At 46.6% G+C, this 19,647-nt stretch overlaps 1 protein-coding gene across 1 annotated transcript; it reads left to right on the top strand.

Annotated features, from left to right (window-relative positions):
- Positions 1-1,234: 1,234 nt before the first annotated feature.
- Positions 1,235-2,976, top strand: LOC131294271 (uncharacterized). Its single transcript, XM_058322317.1, has 3 exons — positions 1,235-1,279; positions 1,406-2,677; positions 2,764-2,976. Exons 1-3 carry the CDS (start codon positions 1,235-1,237, stop codon positions 2,974-2,976), a joined length of 1,530 nt encoding a protein of 509 aa, XP_058178300.1.
- Positions 2,977-19,647: the final 16,671 nt, after the last annotated feature.

A 19,647-nucleotide genomic window follows, 5' to 3' on the forward strand; every position in this document is an offset into this window, starting at 1 on the left:
GGTGACTTTTATCACTTGCTGTACCAACTCACCGGCACGGAACTGGACGCTAGCAAGCAACGTGTCAAGATGTGCGTGGGGCTAGCCAAGCGATTGTTCAGCGAGCAATACATACCGGACCTGCGGGCGGAAATCGAATCCTGCGCTACGGATGGTCCCGCATAGCCTGTGGTCTAATCAATCCATGTATATGCCATGAAAAATATACAAATAAAATCACCTTTAATTTAATCGTCCCAAAGTGTTCCCAATCTCGTAGCAACACACCGAAAAGAGACTTTAATCTCTACTCTTGCCCATTTTCCTTGTATGATACATTTTCAGAATAAAACTGTAAAACGAATTTTGTACCTGATTTAACTTTGACATTGGGTTCTCCTTGCCAACGCAACACGTTGGCTCGTCTAGACCGGTAGATGTACACGTATTTGATCAGTGGTTTGGTTTTGCTACGTTCGCCTCGAATGTTTAATGAATCTGCTAAACTAGTCTGAAGAACGGGGCAGAAACTGAAGGTCCTTGAAACTCAAAGAAACTCGAAACTCAAAGAAACTCGAAACTCAAATAATATTATACTGGATGTGGTATGGAGTATGAACACATACACTGTGTACTTTTTTTATGATTTTTATTATAAAAAACTGTGACAAACAAAAATAATAATAAAAACTTGTTATGAAAAATACACACTACACTGTGTATGATTTATTATTTTAATCAATTTCAATGCTGAATCTTTTGGGGGACCGAATTTGCAAGGTTACATGATTATTAATAATATAGTATGCTGTTACATTGCTGAACGTTGGCACGAAAAGCGAAAACCAGCTCACATGTTGTCCCCAATCAGCCTGTGGAAATCGACCCTTTAAACATTCCAAGGTTCCTCGATCGGTTCAAAAGTATTCGTCAGCGCCGAATCTGCGCAAGTGTGCAGGTATGGATATGGAACGGACTACCGGTGACACCATCGGATTGGCAACAAAATGGTGGCCACGTTTTCCACACGTCCGCGTACGTGTTTGCCGCGTGTCGGAGCGACGGAAAGCTTCCTCCGTTACGAGCTGTGATTTGGCTATGTTTGCACAGTTGGCACCGGGCTCCAGCATTGGCCGACGGAGCTGCGTAGTGCGTCTGGTACGCGTCGCAAGTACCCAGGACAGTATATAAGTTCAATTTGCGGTCCGTAGTCTACAGTAACCAGTCCTCTAGCATAGCAGAGAAGGTCTCCGAAATGAATCGTCTAGTGTTAGCGTTCGGTATCGTCTGCCTGTTGCAGGTAAGTGGTGCAGGATTTCTTTCCTGGTACTCAATGATGATCACATCGCCCGGAGAAGACTCTCGGATATGCGCAGTCTGACACACTTGCTGAGGATATCGTTCTTTTGCTTTCTATTTTACTCAGGGACTCTCGGCGGAACCTCGACCGGAATATGGCCTTTCCTTCACCATCAGGAACAGTGATAAGATAACAGCGGTGGCAACCAACGTAGGCAACATCGTTGACACATTCGACATTACGACATACACTCCTACCTCGGGCTACACCAAACTTTCTGATACGCAAGGCGTACTTGATGGCATTATCGGCGGTTTGCAGGGCTATATCAATCCAATCCTCGACGGCTATACCGCTTTGGTTGCTGCCACTGATGGTGATGTGGACGCTGCATTCGCGGATATCCTAGCCGCCATTTCAGATGCACTAGCTTACCTGCAGGGATCCGATGTTGCAGGTGTCTCTACGACGCTAAATGGATTAGACTACAATGGCATTTCCAATCAATTTGAAGACGAGGTGCAACGTGTCACGGCAGGAGTGAGCACGCTGCAAAACGAGGTTACAAATGTGAAGGCCAAAATCGTTGCAGCAGTGACTGCTGCCGGTAGCGACCCTGTTACCGCTGCCATTCTGCGGACCACGCTGACGCTGAGTGACATGTACAACTTTTTGGAGGCTGCCAGCAACCTGCAAGCCTTCCTACCCCTGTTTGAGTACATTATCTCCACCGCGGACAGCAACGTAGAGGAGGCTGACACTTACATCAACAACTTACAGGACGAGCTGGATACCGTCACCTCAAACGCCGAAGATGACTATACGGATGAAATTGATAACATTACTAGCGACGTCGAAGCAACCCTGATCGATGGATTAGGCGATATCTACGATGCATATGCCGACATTTCAGGTGGCCTCAGTAGTAGGACGGTATCAGCAACGGCTACCGGCTTCGGTGATCTAGGAGACATTATTGACCTGTTCGTCGACACGTTTTCAACTAGTGCTCTGGATGCAGCAAGTGGTCCGTTGGATACTGAGATTTCCAATTATATTACCGAGGTCGGAGATTACGTCTCAACTACGTCTGACCCAATTGAAGTTAAGGACAATCCGCTCGTCCAATTGCTGGTAGACACGCTTATCGGCAATCTCGAATACGGACCCTACTGTTACCACAAGTACAAGGATTTGGTGGAGAACTTACTGTCCCAAGGAAGCGACGATGGCTTTTTATGCGTCGACAAGGAGTACATTCGTCTGTTGCATCTGCAGGATACGCTAGAGCTCATTTTGGATTTGCTGGCATTCGACTACGAGAACATCGAAGCCGAACTAGATGTGTGTGAATCGGTGGGCGCCGACACTACCCAGAACAACGACTGCATCGTGGCGGTAGGTTAATGCGATGCGACGTGTTGAATCGGCAGGGTGATACTATTATAAAATTTTCTTTGAATTATTTCTCTTCCCAAACCTAGCTCACGGGCTACTACACGGATCTGCAAGACGCTACCGAGAGGAAACGCGATCTGGCCTTCCTGCTGGCTAAGGGTGAGATCGTGGCGAGCAAGAACCGTCTGCTGATCTGTATGGAACTGGTGTTCATCGACTTCTCCGTGACGCAAGTTGATTTGCTTACGACCGATCTGGAAAATTGTGCCGATGATGGCCCCACTGGAACACTGGAATAATTATACGCGGTTAGTGCATCCGCCTAATACGACTTTATAAAATCATGAGGACACTGTTTTAGAAGCATAAGCGGCAGCAGCGCATTACCTTGCTAGAATGAATAAATGCAACCAACTTACTGCACAGAAACTTCTTTCAACTGAAGATTTTTGCTAAAATTATATTTCATCCGAAACTTCAAAGAAAAGCGCTAGCAGAAAGGGGGCTAATAGATTGCAAAAGCCAGGGCATCAAGCTTTATCCGAGGACATGCCAACCGTTGTAGCTGGGGGGTTTTGTTTTTGTGTCATACGATTCCACTATAGCACTGCCTTGGTGGACTTGGTCATTTGGAAGTACCTCTCTTTGGGCAGAATTCAGTATTAAACAACAGTTCGTTGGAGCCGCTTAAACGTAGCCTGCTGAAAACAAAACGTCGATGTTTATTTTGTCTGAGACATACCAAACGTGTCCTCGTCAAACGAGTACAGTTGGTCAAACAAGAGCACATCGCTTCGATTTTGTTTTTCTTTCCAGTTTTTCGGCGGTGCGCCCACTGCACGTTGGGTGTTAAAATTTGACTGTTTAATACGCCTTAGTATTTATTGCGCTGTAAAGGGTTGGATCCGACGCCTCCTGAAGGCTACTATAGGCTCTCCTCCCCAACTCCTACTCAATACGTCCGCGACGTACAGAACGGTAACTTGTCGCCTAAATATCCAAGCTTGGGTACACGGGGAAACCCACCCCCTTGGGCGGATGGGCGGCAAGGCTGAATTGAGAGGGGGAATGGACTGCTACTTGCTAGTAGTTCATCCCCGAGCGTCTGTTCTCCATGTTAGGAGCGGCTCGAACCAGCGTCTGTTCCCCATGTTAGGGGCGGCTGTACACCCTGTCCTGGCATCCTACGGGACGTAAAACAGCTAGGATGCGTTGTTCCACCGACGAGATAGGAGGCGGGGGGAGAGGCCTTGCAAGCCACCCCCTGTATAACTGCAACGAAAAGTTACCAAGAAGAAAAACCGATTTGGACCAATCATGCCCGACCCTCGCAACGGAAAAAGGACTATGATTGGAAGCTCGGTACATGGAACTGCAGGTCTCTTACATCACCCGGGAGTACCAGAATACTCACAGAGGAAGTGAGAGCCCGCGGCTTCGAGATAGTAGCACTTCAAGAGGTTCGCTGGAAGGGAGTTTCGGAGCGCCGCTACCGCAGCGATTGCATGATCTACCAGAGTGGTGGAGATAAGCACGAGCTCGGTACGGCGTTCCTTGTTATGGGTGCTATGAGGAAGCGTGTGATCGGATGGTGGCCGATCAACGACAGGATGTGCAGGTTGAGGATACGTGGACGCTTCTTCAACCTGAGCATTATAAATGTGCACAGCCCGCACCTTGGGAGCAGCGATGACGACAAAGACGCGTTTTATACGCAGCTGGAAAGGGAGTACGACCGCTGCCCACAACATGATGTGAAGATAGTCATCGGAGATCTAAATGCTCAGGTCGGGCGAGAGGAGGCCTATAAACCTACGATTGGTAGCTTTAGCGTCCACCAGCTAACCAACGACAACGGCCTCCGGCTCATCAACTTCGCATCCTCGAGGCACATGAACATCCGTAGCACCTTCTTCCAGCACAAACCTCGTTTCAGCTACACCTGGAGATCACCACAGCAGACATATTCCCAAATAGACCACGTTCTCATAGACGGAAGGCACTTCTCGGACATCATCGACGTACGTACGTACAGGGGCGCAAACGTCGACTCGGACCACTTCCTGGTTATGGTGAAGCTACGGCAGAAGCTCTGCGCTGTCAATACACTGCGTCACCGGCCTACCCCACGCCTAAACACGGATCGGCTGCGAACACCTGCTGTTGCCGAGGGCTACGCGTCAGCGCTTGGGGAAGCGCTACCGGACAACAACGCGACCGCCACGATGTCCCTCGATGACCACTGGCGTATGGTGGAGCGAGTCATCAGCAGCACAGCCGAGCAGACACTGGGCCATAAGCCACGTAACCAGAGGAAAGAGTGGTTCGATGACGAGTGCAGGCGGGCACTATCCGAGAAGAACGCAGCGCGCGCCCGAATGCTGCAGCGCGAAACCCGTCAGAACGTGGAACACTACAAACGACTGAGGACACAGCAAACCCGGCTCTTCGAGAGCAAGAAGCGCCGCTTCGAGGAGTCGGATGAACAACTGATGCAGCAGCTAACTCAGTCGGGGGAAACTCGCCAGTTCTACAGGATGTTGAAGAAGACACGAGGCGGCTACACGCCAAACGTCGCAATGTGTCGTGACGAGGAGGGCAACATTCTTACGGACGAGCGAGAGGTGATCGAAAGGTGGAAGTGCTACTTCAACGGACACCTGAACGGAGCGGAATTAGGGGAGTCCAGCAGCGGCGCAGGCAGAATTGAGCAGCACATTAGCCAGGAGGTAGATGACGATGTGCTCCCACCATCCTTGGACGAAGTCACTAGTGCCATCAAGCAGCTGAAACAGAACAAAGCAGCTGGCAGCGATGGGCTGGTGGCAGAACTATTCAAGATGGGTTCGGTAGAGCTTGCCGTCAGTATGCACCAGCTAATTGTGAAAATCTGGGAGCAGGAAAGGATACCGGATGACTGGAAGCTGGGTGTCATCCACCCAGTGTACAAGAAGGGTGACAGAATGGACTGTGCCAACTTTCGAGCCATCACAGTCCTCAATGCCGCCTACAAAATCCTATCCCAGATACTCTTCTGCAGACTCGCGCCCCTTGCTACAGATTTCGTCGGAAGCTACCAAGCTGGGTTTGTTGGAGGCAAATCCACCACCGACCAGATCTTCACTCTACGGCAGATCCTCCAGAAGTGCCGGGAGCACCAGATCCCGACGCACCACCTCTTCATCGACTTCAAGGCGGCCTACGATACCATAGATAGGAAGGAGCTATGGAAGACCATGCGGCAGTACAGCTTCCCCGAGAAGTTGGTTCGACTGCTAGAGGCCACAATGGAGGGGGTGCAGTGTAAGGTGAGGATTTCGAACATGCTGTCGGATCCGTTCGAATCTCATCGGGGTCTGAGGCAAGGTGATGGACTCTCCTGCCTTCTATTCAACATCGCTCTGGAAGGTGTCATGAGGAGCGCGGGCTTCGACATCCGTGGCACGATTTTCACCCGCTCTCTCCAATTCCTCGGTTTCGCGGATGACATCGACATCATCGGGCGGAACACAAGGACGGTGTGCGAGGCGTACACCCGACTGAAACGCGAGGCCGCAAGGATTGGATTGATGATCAATGCGACGAAAACGAAGTACCTGCTCGTCGGAGGCTCTGACAGAGACAGAGCCAGGCTGGGGAGCAGTGTATCAGTAGACGGCGACGAACTCGAGGTAGTAGAGGAGTTTTGCTACCTTGGCACTGTCGTAACTCCGGACAACAACGTAAGCTGCGAAATCCGGAGGCGCATTGTTCAGGGGAATCGTGCCTACTATGGGCTCCACAAACTCCTGAGGTCCAGATGGCTTCTCCCACGCACTAAGTGTGCCATATACCGCACGCTGATTAGACCGGTCGTCCTTTATGGGCACGAATCTTGGACCCTACTCACGGAGGACGCTAACGCTCTCGCAGTCTTCGAGCGGCGCGTGCTCCGGTCTATTTTTGGCGGCGTGTATGAGCAGGGCGTGTGGAGGAGAAGGATGAACCACGAGCTAGCTGAGCTGTATGGCGAGCCGGACATCCTGACGGTGGCGAAGGCCGGCAGGATACGTTGGTTGGGGCATGTCATGAGGATGCCGGACTCATGCCCCACCAAGAAGGTGCTCACCAGCGACCCGCCCGGCACGAGACGACGAGGAGCTCAGCGAGCTCGGTGGATGGACCAAGTGGAGCAGAACCTGCGAGACATCGGATGCGACCGGGGTTGGAGGGCTGCAGCCATGGACCGAGCAACCTGGAAAGCGATTGGTGACCAGGCCATGTCAGCACGACGTGCTCAACTGCGAGCGGGCCAGTGAAGAAGAAGAAGAAGAAGATTTATTGCGCCTTCGATTGCTGGCTTTTAAAAAAATCATCTTAATTTTACATTTGGAACTCAGCACTAACACAAACAAAACAACCATGTACAGTTTCTGCACTTCTTGTCAAAAAACAGCAAATGATAAAATGCTCAAAAACTTTACTTATTTATTTACTACGTTAACGTTCAACTACATGTTTCTGAGTTCCATGGCTGCTGTGAGTCTACGACGCAGGTGATTTGCGTAAGATTTTCTTTAATGTTTATGGCAACATCGAATCCAGCAGTGTATACTTTTGAATATCTCAAAAACTTTGATCAAAAGGCCAACACTTCGTCATTTTAATTTATTCTGACGAACGCCTTAGCAGCCGTCAATGAGTTGGCCGAAAACGTTTCCGTAATAGAAAAAAGGAGGAAAAATAAAAGAAAGGAAAACAGATACTTAGGAGAGTTAAATTCTTTCGCTTCGAAGATTCCTTGAATGTGCGATATTGGAAACTATTGTTGCAGAAGTATATAATTATAATGATTTATTTATTTATTTATTTTTCAGGAAGAACGGCCTGGCCAATTTAAGGTGGATTAGCACGATGTTCTAATGGGACTTGTTGCCATTAGCGGTTGGTGTTCTACTCTCGGCGTGAGGAATTGTTGATAATTATAATGATATGTGCTACAGAACTATCTGATCACTTTAAAGAGAAAGTTATTTGAAGATCAAGAGGCATGTAAGGTAGTAGCAGTAGGCTATTGTAATTGCACCGATTTTCCTCTCGAGATGCTTTTTGTCTGTTTGTTGTTTGGTTGTAAGCAAATCTAAGTACATGGTTAATGAACAAATTTTATCAAAACTGATTGTATTTGTATTCCATGGACTTCCGCTTTCGCTGCGCAAAGGACGATAAATGTTTAGCAACGCGTTGAACAGGAAGCATAGGAAAAATTCAAAACGGTTTCAACTCGATTTTGTTTCCGTGCCAGTGATGAACATTCTGGCGCAACCGATCAACCGAAGACCGAAAACCGAAGAAGTGCAAAGTGTGATCATTCGGAATACACGATTGTTTATTTGCTGGGAAATAATTTGTGTCTGGAAATCGTGCGAACGTGCGTATAGGCGGATAGGTCTATAGGTGTGTGTGTGTGTGTATGTGTATTTTTATATTACCAGGGACACACTGGCCAAGGTTGGGGCGCTGGACGAAGTTCGGAAGTAACATCCGAAATATGACGGGGAAGTAAGAGGTGGGAGCATAGTTGGTGGGGTAGATCTTATGTAGTATTTTGGAAAAGGCAAGAAGGGAATGGAAAATGGGCCGCCGACGGGCCAATAGACACTGTACTGTCAGAGAAGGGCGTACGAGGGTCCCCCGATCGATGTCTATTTTTGGTTTCGTTACAATTTCCCACCAAATTTTGCCTCACCCAAGCCAATGCGGAGTGTTTCTTTTTCGCCCCTTGTTTTGCTTTCGATGAGAGCGTGTGGGCTCTGTCGGGGGAGAGGATTTTCCGATGCGAACGAAACGGGTTGGGTGCAGAGATAAGAGGTAATGTTTTGTATTCATTTCTATTCCATCCAATCGCACCATTTGTATTGCCAACTATCTAGTTTTCACAAAACCAGAAGAGATGAAGAAGAAACCGAAAGAAAAACGTCCATTGAGGAATTTGGGGTCCAACTTAACACAACGCCTTTCCCTGTCCTTGTTGGTTGAATCATTTGCAAGCGCGATGGTGAAGACAAAGATCCAACGACATTAAAATTAACCTACCGTAGGAAAACGTTGTCCTGAACCTGGCGGAGCAACTTGCTCAAAAGTCGATCTCACATGCGCCTTCCATTTGGCTCCTCTTCATCTAGTTCAACTTTAGACTCGGACCCCCCCGCCGGCGTAACCGGCCCCATCAATACGCACGAAAGGGTCGACGTTGTTTGATTTTCCACCAGCCAGCTCGGATCGAAGAGGAAACCGAAGAGGGCAAATCGAAATAAATCCGAAATAGATGGACAAGAATGCAAGCCGGATGGGGAAAACAGCGTGGGCGTATGAGTGGGAAGTGGCAGCATGTAGCTGGAGCGTGGTGCCAGTATTCACCGATGCCTTTGAGCGCAATTTGTCAATCGGCTAGAGGGGAAGAGCAGCCTACGGTTCCGAAGACATTCGACTGAGAAATTATGACCTCGTCTGGATGAAGAAAGGGCGAAGCGAGTGTTAATGATTTCGGTGCTGGTCGCTTGGGTTGAAAGGGGGCACCATGCCACTATCTCTGGAGTGGCAGATGGCAGCTGTGTTTTTCTTCAGACCAACACTCGTTTGGACACTGGATAGGTTAGTTTCTTTTATAAAAACTTTATTTTAACTCACATGATCTTATTATCCAGTACTTATTATATATTTGGATGTAACTTATCCTAGAACATTTCAATGTAGATCAAATTCGAAATTGTCTAGACTAGTGTTGTGCTTAATGAATCTTTCGATGAGATTCATACATATGAATCTTCTGCAATGAGTGATTCGATTCACGATCCGAATCTTGAATGAAAAAATCTCCACGATTCATGAACCTCTACGATCCACGATTCTCCACGATTCTCCTCGATTCTTCGGAGAGGTGTGGATTATGCGACCAAGAAAAATAAAGGATCCCTCAACCCAGTTTTGGCTGATGACTTTTCCTCCCTTGGTGTGTCTTGAGGATTTTCTGATTCATGAATCTTAATCAGCTTTACACAACTTTAGTGCCCTCTCATTTTCTTCCTGCTTGTTTTCATTGCAAGCCGGGTTTCATTAATCTTGGAGATTCGTGAATCGTGAATCTGAATCTGATTCGCACAACACTAGTCTAGACATCACATAGACATGGCGATGGTTGTTGCAGTGGAGAAATAAATCTTTAGTTTAGCTTAGTAAATATAAAACAATCCATGTCTTTTATTTGCATATCGAAAACATACGTTTGGCTGACCGCAAACTACTTTAGCTAAAAATGTTTCTCCCACGAGTGGGTGCCGGAAAAATCGGGCTTTTCCACATTGTGCGACTCTATTGTATACCTTAGGCACGCGAAAGGTCGCTGACCCTTTCGCCTTCTCGCAGCCAAAAACGAAATCAAATTGTGAGCAAAACGAGAAAGAAAATCTAAAAGCTAATCACCAGCATCTTCTTCAGGCGGTAGGAAAGCATCGCGAACGGAGAGGAAACTATTTCCAAGCGGAGCCAGCAGCCCGTTAATACGAGTAGCGTTTGTTTGGTTGCCAACGTGCGAACCCCAAAGCCCGCCCTGATCTGTTTTTCTCGCCCATCGCCCCCCCATCATCCCCTTCCGCTTGGCATGGCTTCCGAATGGAGGCCCCAAAAAAACCGGGAGAAATATCCAAAACCGCACAATCGGAAGCCCTAGCGATGGTGGCCCACTCTTCGCGGGTTTTAGACCCTCGCCTTTCGGCCCACGGGTTTTCCATCCCGTTTCCGTTGCACCCCGAGCCGACGGGGAAACGCGGACGACGGGTGGGGTGGGGTCCCAGTGGTGGCCGCGTACTAAATTTAACTGATCTTTCCCCTCACCTGCTCGCGAACTCGGTGGACGTGCATTTTTCGGCAGCTCCACATACGAGCAGCTTTTCTCGGTTTTTGATCGTATTTCGTTTTCCCTCATCCTCTCCGTATGGTTTCGTCTGTAGAAGGTGCCTCGGGTGAGTCTGGACTCGATTTTTCTTAATCTAACCTAAGTTTCCCGATAGTATGCGCCACTCTCTTGTGCGCTTGCGATCGGTTCATCATCTCAGTGTTTTCTCACTGTTGTGGTTGTTTCGTCGAACTAACCTCAATCTCGGGGAGGACCGACGAAATTTGACGAAAAATAAAAGGTAAAGCAAACGAAACCCACCGAACGCCACGAAGGCCGCTTGGGACAGTTCCATTTCGGGGTGAGAAGTTGATGAACGACTCGCACCCGGAATAGGCGCGGCACCTTTGTCTATTTCCGCCACACGGTTTCTCACTCCTCCCCCCCCTCCCCTTCCCTCTCCCTGCTCTTCGTTTGATCGAAGGTTGAAAACAGAAATCCACACTACGTACTCTCTTTCCCATTCACATCCACCCCAGTTGCCGTTTCGCCACAATCGTGAGTCGTCGAGGGCACAAAACCACAAAACTTCCGTGGTAAATGTCTAAAACGTTCGCCAGTGGTTCATAAACGCAATTTACATTCAGTTTTGACTTTGTTTTCTTTCGAAGAATTAAAGATGCTCGTTTGAGATGTAATTTGTTACGGGTGAAACGCTATTTTTCTTTACAATCTTCATACTTAGTTGTACATCACATTAGGCAACTTACTCTAGGGCAGATCAGACCGCGTTAAAAATTCTTTACCAAGCAGCTGTTTGTGTGGAATGGTTTCTATATTCAAATGAAACGTATTTTATTTACAATTATTCTTTGATGAAGGTGCAATTTTGTGGAATGTTACGCTTGTATACTTCTTTAACGTTAGTTTGACGAAAGTTTGTTTAACTAGTTCATTTTTGCGACGGTTTGCAAAAGTTCCGCAACTTATCTCTGAAGCGCGGGGAAGGTGGAGGGTGTGGGGAGTACAACAACTGGAAACAAAACCTGAATCAAAATTCAACCACAAATTGTCAATCCGATCAAACTGGCTACAAATTAAAGCATTCTGCTGATATTTTCCATGTTAATCTATTTACATTCGTTATAACATATGTAAAGGTATAATGGAAAATTATGTTGCGGATCGAATTCAGAGACACATTTGTTAGAAACAACGGTCAATATAGAATATGACAATGCTGCAAAAAATGTATACCGGACTACAAGCTTAATATAACAAATTAGGTAAACTTTGGGCTTTGGACCATTTAGGAGAATGGAGCTTTAAATGTTGAAATATAGCCTCAAATTACCTTCTTTTACCTCAAACAGTGTGCATTATTTTTAAAACAGCGATTAAGAGTTATTAGCGATTATTAAGTGGACTTTTGATTTATTACAACGTAAACTTCGAGGCTCAACCTTCAGTAGATAGTTTTACAGTTGAACATACTACATAGTATACGATTTTTCAAAAGTCAGGCGCGTTTAACTATTATCATCGTGTTAAACCCTTTAGTTTCCCTCGCATGGGAGTCGCCCTGGATGGTCTCGAAGATACCGTCCTTTTATTTTTCGATCTTTGCCAAACGGCCCATCACTCTTCCCCATGTTGTGTACATGATCTTCCAAATCAACCGGGTTTCCCAAACCGGATGTCCACCCGTGGTACCGAGTGCCGAGATACGAAGGTTCGCTCCATTCTGGAACGAATGTTTCATCTTAAAGTTTCCGCCAGTTACAGGGCAGCATATCAACGCGTCCACACATACCAACACCTGGCACGGATCCCGCAGGTGGAAAAGAAGGTCACCGGGAGGGACGCAGGAAGATGAAACCGTTTCACCTCGAACTCGGGCTGAAATGTGGGGCCACCAGAATCTGAAGTCGGAATAATTTGTTTATTTGTTTATTTGCTTGCACGGACCCAAGCGCGGGCATCCCGTGGCTCCCGTTGTCCCGGGATGACCGCCGGCCGCCCTTCCCCGCGGGCCGTGTGTTGGTGTGCTTCGGTGGGACGGCGGAGAAGCGGCCGCGGCGAGGGTCCGTTTTGCGGTACACTTTGTTCATCTCCTGCTTCGTTTCTCGTCCGTTAGTTTTGTTTCTTTTTGCTGTGCACTCTTTTTCCATATGGACACATTTTCTTCCATTTGTCAAAACCTTGGCAGAACGACAGATTGTATGCTGATGGTATGTTGTGGGATTCGTGTTTATTACTAAACTGTTCAAACAAATATAGTAATTTGATGTTCCGCAATTAGAATATTTTGTTTGAGATTATATTTAAGGCCATTTAAAGGGTTATTCAACAAAAGCTGAGTTGAACAAAGGTACGAACAAAATTGTCTCCTTCTGGCCAGTCAAACAAATCAAGCTTTAATATATGGATTCAGTATCTCTTTGGTTCTGAGTTTTATACTTTTATCTCTACTTCATTCTTATATTCACTTTTACTGTATTGTATTGTTTTATGGTTTACTTCTTTCTTACAAATTGGAACCAAATTGAATCTGATAACCACTTTTTTAAATCACGTGGTTAGGCATTAGGATTTATTTATTTTTGTTATGTGATAACAATTATTTGATCAACAGTACATTCCTTTTATAGATATGATTAATATAAGAACATGCTTTTAGTATGCTGGAAACAGATATGTTGTAATGTGTTTAATGTTCTTTCCATGGTGCCATCAAGTCCAGAGCAAGTGCTAGCATGAAGCATGTAGAAAGAAAAAGCTTCGAACATACCGTTCCAACAATTTGCTCCACAATCCACGGCCAGCCAAATCCAAAGCCGCACATCATCAGCATGCGTTGAAGATCGATCTACCTTTCCCTTGCGCTCCCTTAGAGCAACGAACTATCTCTCCCGGCCCGGCCCGCCTCCCACCAGGGTGGTTACTTCCAGGGCGCCGTTTTTTTTTGTCGTTTTGGTGTTGCTTCTCCGACTCCGCTATCGTATATGCTCCATCTTGACTCCCATGCTTGCTCGGACATCGGCCGATTTGAGCAGTTCGCCTTGGTTCCCATTACCGCCCGTCTGGCCCGTCTCACGTATTCTCGACCCGCCGTGGCTGTGGTACCGTTTGACGCGAAACGAAGATGCGCCATCTCGCAAGCGGCAGCTTTGCCATCCAAATGAGCCAAACGCTCTGGGCGAACGCTCCGTGTAACGACTCGGCTCGGCCATCCCCGTCCCCGGGTGTGTGGTTGGGTGCCGGAACGTGTCCGTGTGTGTTTATGTGCCGCCCTAAGAACCGTGTCTCCGGCAGGGGTAGCCGTTGCTGTTGAACTCGCTGTTCTTCCGTATCAGTCGATTTCAGCTCGGTGTGTTTGTGTGTGGGGGGGGCATATTTTTTTTTCTTCCATTTCCCTAGCAAAGTGTTCTATGCTCGATGCCTTCGAACGGTACCTCCTGGCTTCATCGCCCGAGAGGCCTGGACGATCGTCGGCAGAGACCCGGAACGGGCGAAAGCGCGAACGAAGAAGACCATCAAATAAATACCTGTTAAATCCAATGTTGTGTGGATCGGCGTGTTAGGTTCCACCCCGGGGGCACAATGCTTTGCCACCTTCCTGCCTCGTACGACTCGCGCCCGGGGGTGCACGAGGGCAGCCCGATAGCCGCGGACGGACGGTGGCCGGCGTTTCCGATGATCGGTGTCGAAGCGGGACCGAACGCGGCAGGAAACGGCCGGGCGGGTCTTCGAGGTCCGCACCTCTCGCGCCAGAGATCGCGATCACGATCTACTCTTTGATCTGGTCATTCATCATTTTCCTCCTGCCGTGCTTCGGGTTCGGTGCGGCTTGCCGTCCCTTGGCAAACCTTTCTCCGCCCCGCTACACCGACCTCGGCGTGTAGCGCTTTCCTTCGTCCAACCCGGCTACCGGGAGGGAAGGCTCGGTGAAGCACCGATCATGCTCTACTTTGCTAGGCACCAAGCCCGCGTGCGGATCACATTCAGGAAATTTAAGGATCATTACCGGAATCCGCCCAACCACCGGCACGACGGAATGCGCTCAGAAGCTGCAGCCGTGAGATGGGAGAACGGAACGAGCTGAACCCGAAAGGAATGCACCTACACCGGGTCGGAATGGAAGGTGGTACGAAGTGGGAGGATGGAGGAGTGGAAAATTATGGCCCTTTAGGGCAGATACCCGCAAGCGCGCGCTGCTGAGTGCAGGTAAAGCACAACCGCGTTGTTCTCTTTGCTTTCCCGTCAACAACTCGATCGGATCATTTATGAGTGGGTTAGTTTTCTTTGTTTGCCGTATTGTTTTGGGTGTTTTTTCTGATGCACAAATACGATCATTCTTCATGTCACACGGCATTAGAGAAGCTTTTATTATCTAACGTTTTTACTTTTCTTTACAATTACATACATTTCTATCAGTTAATTTATTCTACAACTTTAATTAAAATAGAATATTTCTTTACTGATACTCTGCTTTTTATTAGTATCATATGAAAAATACAGAAAATCTTTAAGTTTATTTTTGATCTTGTTCATCATTGATTGATTATACATTTTATTTATTTTTTAATGTAAATATTTTTAAAGTAAATTCCTTATACTATTCTCTTTACACTTACATTCTTGGTGGGTTTGTGTGCCTTGCTTTTGACATTCAATTTAAGATATTTTATACATTTAACCAACATTTTTTGAACTCATACTTACATCAATGACACATTTCTTTGTTATACTAGGATCTCACGAAAAAGTCGCAACAAAATTAACTCGAAATAAAAATGATAAACACGATACTGCAACTACATTTAACGTCATTAACACAAGGAGAAAGGTTGAGGAAAAACGTGGTACTCAAAATAGGTTGCAATAAACTAAGTTACTAAGTAGTTGCATTTTAATCAAAGTTATACTTTGCGAGACGTTGTTTGCTATATTTTCACTCGTCTTTATTTCGAAGAAAACAAATATAACTACTTTGTCTGATAAATGGTCATACCTGATACGACGAACCAGATCGAAAAAGTCCAGCTGAATGTTTTCTGACCGATGGAAAAATCAATTTATCAATTCGTCCGGTACCAGACCATTAACATCCCATCTTTTCCCGGGGTTTGACGACCCATCGGCTAAATGGTAGAGAAGTGTTCCGATTGAAGAAACCATAAACTAAACTAATAAAAGATGAAAGATCTATAAGCTCGGTAACGGAGCCGCCCGGAGCATCCGCCGAAATTCTTCACCCAAATGCACCGCATACAACGACACCGTCAAAGGCGCAGGGCTTCTGGGGGCTCGAGAAATTCATTCCAAATGTTCGAGAGATTCTCGTCCGGGCTCACGCTTTGACGCCGTTTTTCCGCTCCGCTCCGTCCATTCTGTGCTCTTTACCTTTTCTAATAGATTTGTTTTGATCGTTTGTAATCAAGTGGGACGAAAGCGCACCTCCAGGCCACTTTTCTACACCGCACCCCGGTTGGCCATCCCTCGCCTCACCGCCATCTTCTTGGGGTCATCTTCTTTCGTAACCGTCCGGCGTTTGATTTATCCTTCGGTGTACTGCCGTCCCTCGTTCGTTCGCTCGCTTGGTTCGGTGTGCTCTCTGGGGAACTAATCATATTTTTATAACGATCGCCGCCTCGCTACCCAACACTGCTTCCACCAGCCATCCGCTCAACCAGCGCCAGGTCGGGGACCAACAGTACCACGTACACGGAGGAGACGACAGCTCCAGATGAACTGTTGCGGGCTGGAGCATCTCTTGGCTGATGCCTCCGAAGAGATGAGCCCGCTTAGGAGTATTTCTTTGCCTTTTCACGGTTCAGCTTTCGGGCTGCGGCTTTTCACACCCCAACTCCCTCCCCCGCCGAGCCCAAGCGAGTCGAACGTCCGGGCCACAAAGAAAGGGAGCCGATTAACAACAGCAGAAATCACGGCGAAGCGATCGCTCGGCCAAACCCCGCGGACACATTCCCCGGAACGGGATGCTGCGGGGGACGCCGATGGCCGAGCGTCGGAATTCGACTGCCCGACTGTCGCCGTTCTTTACGGGCGTGTGGCTTTCTCGCGCTTATTGATTGTTTTGCCCTTCGCGCGAGTGTGAGTGTTTGTCCGTGTTCTTTCTTCGCTTCGTTCTTACCGTTGTTTTTTTTTTCTTATCGTACTTCCAATTGTAGATTCTGCTTCGTTCCGTTCCACGGCGGTGGAAACGCGGGCTAACCGCAGCCACCTGATTCACGTGATCCCACGGTGGTCGCCCGCCTGTTTGTTGACCCCTCACAAAAGCGGAATGGAAACGTGGGTGCTTACCATATCATCTCGAGCTGAACTGAACACCAATGGTTTTGAAGAAGAAAAGACTTGAACCAATAGACATATTGCGAGCAGTAAAACACGTTTTTCTTACGCAAACAAACTCAAATTTGGTTTTGGTTTTTCAAAAGGAAGTTATAGAGTACGTTTGAGAAAAACTTCTACTTCAATTGATCAAATCTACAACATTACATTAAAACGAACACTGTATTGAATAAATCAAAATATCCCTGAGCTATCGGAGCACGTCCCGATCTATTGCTGTTCATCCCTACGATTTCATAAAAATTCCCCTACAAGTTTCGTGGGAACTAGACATTTTATCCACTTCCATATTTCACGTTAGAACATCATCAACTCTATGTATATAATTTAATAAATCGACTGTAAACATATACTGTAGCAAAATGCAGTATGTTCATATTTAAACGTCTTACATTGTATTTCTTAGTGAAGTAAAAATATTAATATCACGAACCCAGTTACATTAACTATGGGAATTACAGTAACTTTGTTGGGATATTTTCATTTTTTTTTTCCTTTTTTTAAACAGTAAAATGATGAAATGTTTTAAACAGTAAAGTCAACCCCATGGTATGTCCTATCTTTCTCATCGGTCACCTAGTGTAGCATTATGCAGCCCCGGACCTTTCGGACCAACTCTGGCTCTGGCCTTGCTTTCGTCCGTCACCCTCCTTGCCGCGACCGCCCGGAGTCGCACCACGCACGAGATTCTTTGGCGACCGTTTGCTCTTTGCGAGCCAAAAGTGATGCGATTTCACGAACCGGCCACGCGACGCTGGCGACGCCATTTTCAGGTTCACACTTTTTTGCTCCTTCGTTCGGCATAGTTTTTGTCACCCGGTCGCGTGTTACGGCATTACGGTCAACCGGTCCGGGCGGCAGGCGAACCAATCCACCGCAAATGATAGCGGTGATGACGCTCGGTGATGATGGATGAGATCATCAGTTGACACCTGTCTCTATCGCAGAAGCGCCCGCCGGTGCTTCTTTCGATTCGGTTCGTGGCTTAACCTCACGGCGAAGACCTGCAAAAGAGGTGGACAAAAACAGCCCGGTAAGGCTCGAATCTGGGAGCGTCCCGCACAGTGTTATGCTTTTGGTGAAAGGCTTCACCATCGATGAGCAACGTTTGATTTCTATTTCTGTAATCCAACGCTTATGGTAATGTTTCATTTTAAGGTAATAGTCGAATCTGTTTGTAACGTGAATCTATGTCAATAAGTTTTTGTACCAAAACGTAACACCCATGTAACTTTTTATAGATGAACCAACTTTCATACCAAATTGACAACATTTGAATGTTTTTCCAACAGAAAAACAGTTTTAACGATCATAAATTGCATAAAAATCTATTTGTGACACGGATGTTTAAGTACTGAGACTAAACAAATACTCGAGGAAAAAAAATAAATTTGAAGTACACGGTACACAAAACAAAATTATACTGTTTCACTAGATATGTGCAGGCTAGGTTAGATACTAGTTTATGTACACAAATTAAAAGCAATTTGAAAACTTTCATTATTTACACCATTTAAGTGCAACTGTTCAGTCGCTTCCGATTACCTATCATGCGGATTCGATTTTTTTTCAAGTATAAATGTTTTGTATAAACATCAGCAAAATGAGCTAAAACAATGTTAGATATTCAGCGCTTGATTTAAAAAATACCTTGTTTTCTTACAATATGCGTAAGCCATGCATTAGTCTTATTGTACTAGTGAGATACAATCTTCTATCGTTACAATTTGTCAAATGCAACAAATTAATTGTAGAATACCTATCCCCAGGTTCAAGTCCCCTCAATCGCAAAAGCATGGTTTTATTTAACTAATCGAATTATACGTTTATAAATTGTAATTTATTTATTTGACTCTTACGGCCCAGCCTTTTCTTCATTTATATCATTATTACATGCTTCCATCCTCAGTTTTCACTGGCTGCAAATAGTTGTTTAATATGTAACTTTCTGAAGCATTCACTGCCTCAACCCATCGTCCTAGCTACTCATGCTAGGCGAGCCCTCTTTTTGTCGCCCAGAATGTTTGCTGACCATCGGAGTTGGACTTCCATCCAGTACTCTTAATTTAGTAGCCACTTTTTCACTCCCATTGGTATGTTTTAACGAACCGTGTGAATGACGTTCCACGGGACATCATTAATTAATCAAATCAAGCCCCGTACTTAGTCAGTAAAGTCTAATAATTAGACGCACATACGGGAATGCTACCAAGGGGTGGGCCAACAAATGCGATGTCATTTCTGGGCGGATCGGTAAACAAAAATCCAACCGGAAGGTCTTTTGGCATTTATGTTAGTTATTGCGCATAAAGCGCGTTCCAGGAAGTGTAAAACCTACTATTTCCGATTGCACTGGTTCGATTCTGGTCCGTGCCCATCTCGTTGCGCGGAAATGGCCGGAAAAAAGCAAGGCTTAAGAGAAACCGATCGATTCACCAGAACGCGCTCCGGCTCCTCCGGTTGGTGTAAAGTGTTTGTGGTAAGTATTTACTCCACATGCTACCGCAAGGAGAACCGAAGGTAAATCTGTAAACAGACCGATGCTACACTCGGTGGAGAAAAAAGAAGAGTGCTGCTACGTGTACTTGCGGAAGGCGAGCAACTTGCGAGCGGTTCGTTTATTTGCTACGTTCTTGATATTTTGATTATTTTTATCCATATTCATCTTCTCTTTGGCTGCCGTCGACGTCGCCTTCGCCATTGCCGGGAAGGGGGAAAGGGGGGG

The sequence above is a fragment of the Anopheles ziemanni genome, chromosome 2 (genome assembly GCF_943734765.1).
Source record: "Anopheles ziemanni chromosome 2, idAnoZiCoDA_A2_x.2, whole genome shotgun sequence".
Lineage (NCBI taxonomy): Eukaryota > Metazoa > Arthropoda > Insecta > Diptera > Culicidae > Anopheles > Anopheles ziemanni.

Bases quoted from the DNA above. Each gene is read 5' to 3' on its own strand.
- LOC131294271 (XM_058322317.1), top strand. From the start codon at position 1,235: ATGAATCGTCTAGTGTTAGCGTTCGGTATCGTCTGCCTGTTGCAG. The intron at 1,280-1,405 runs GTAAGTGGTGCA...TATTTTACTCAG, and splicing joins GTATCGTCTGCCTGTTGCAG to GGACTCTCGGCGGAACCTCG. The intron at 2,678-2,763 runs GTAGGTTAATGC...TCCCAAACCTAG, and splicing joins ACAACGACTGCATCGTGGCG to CTCACGGGCTACTACACGGA.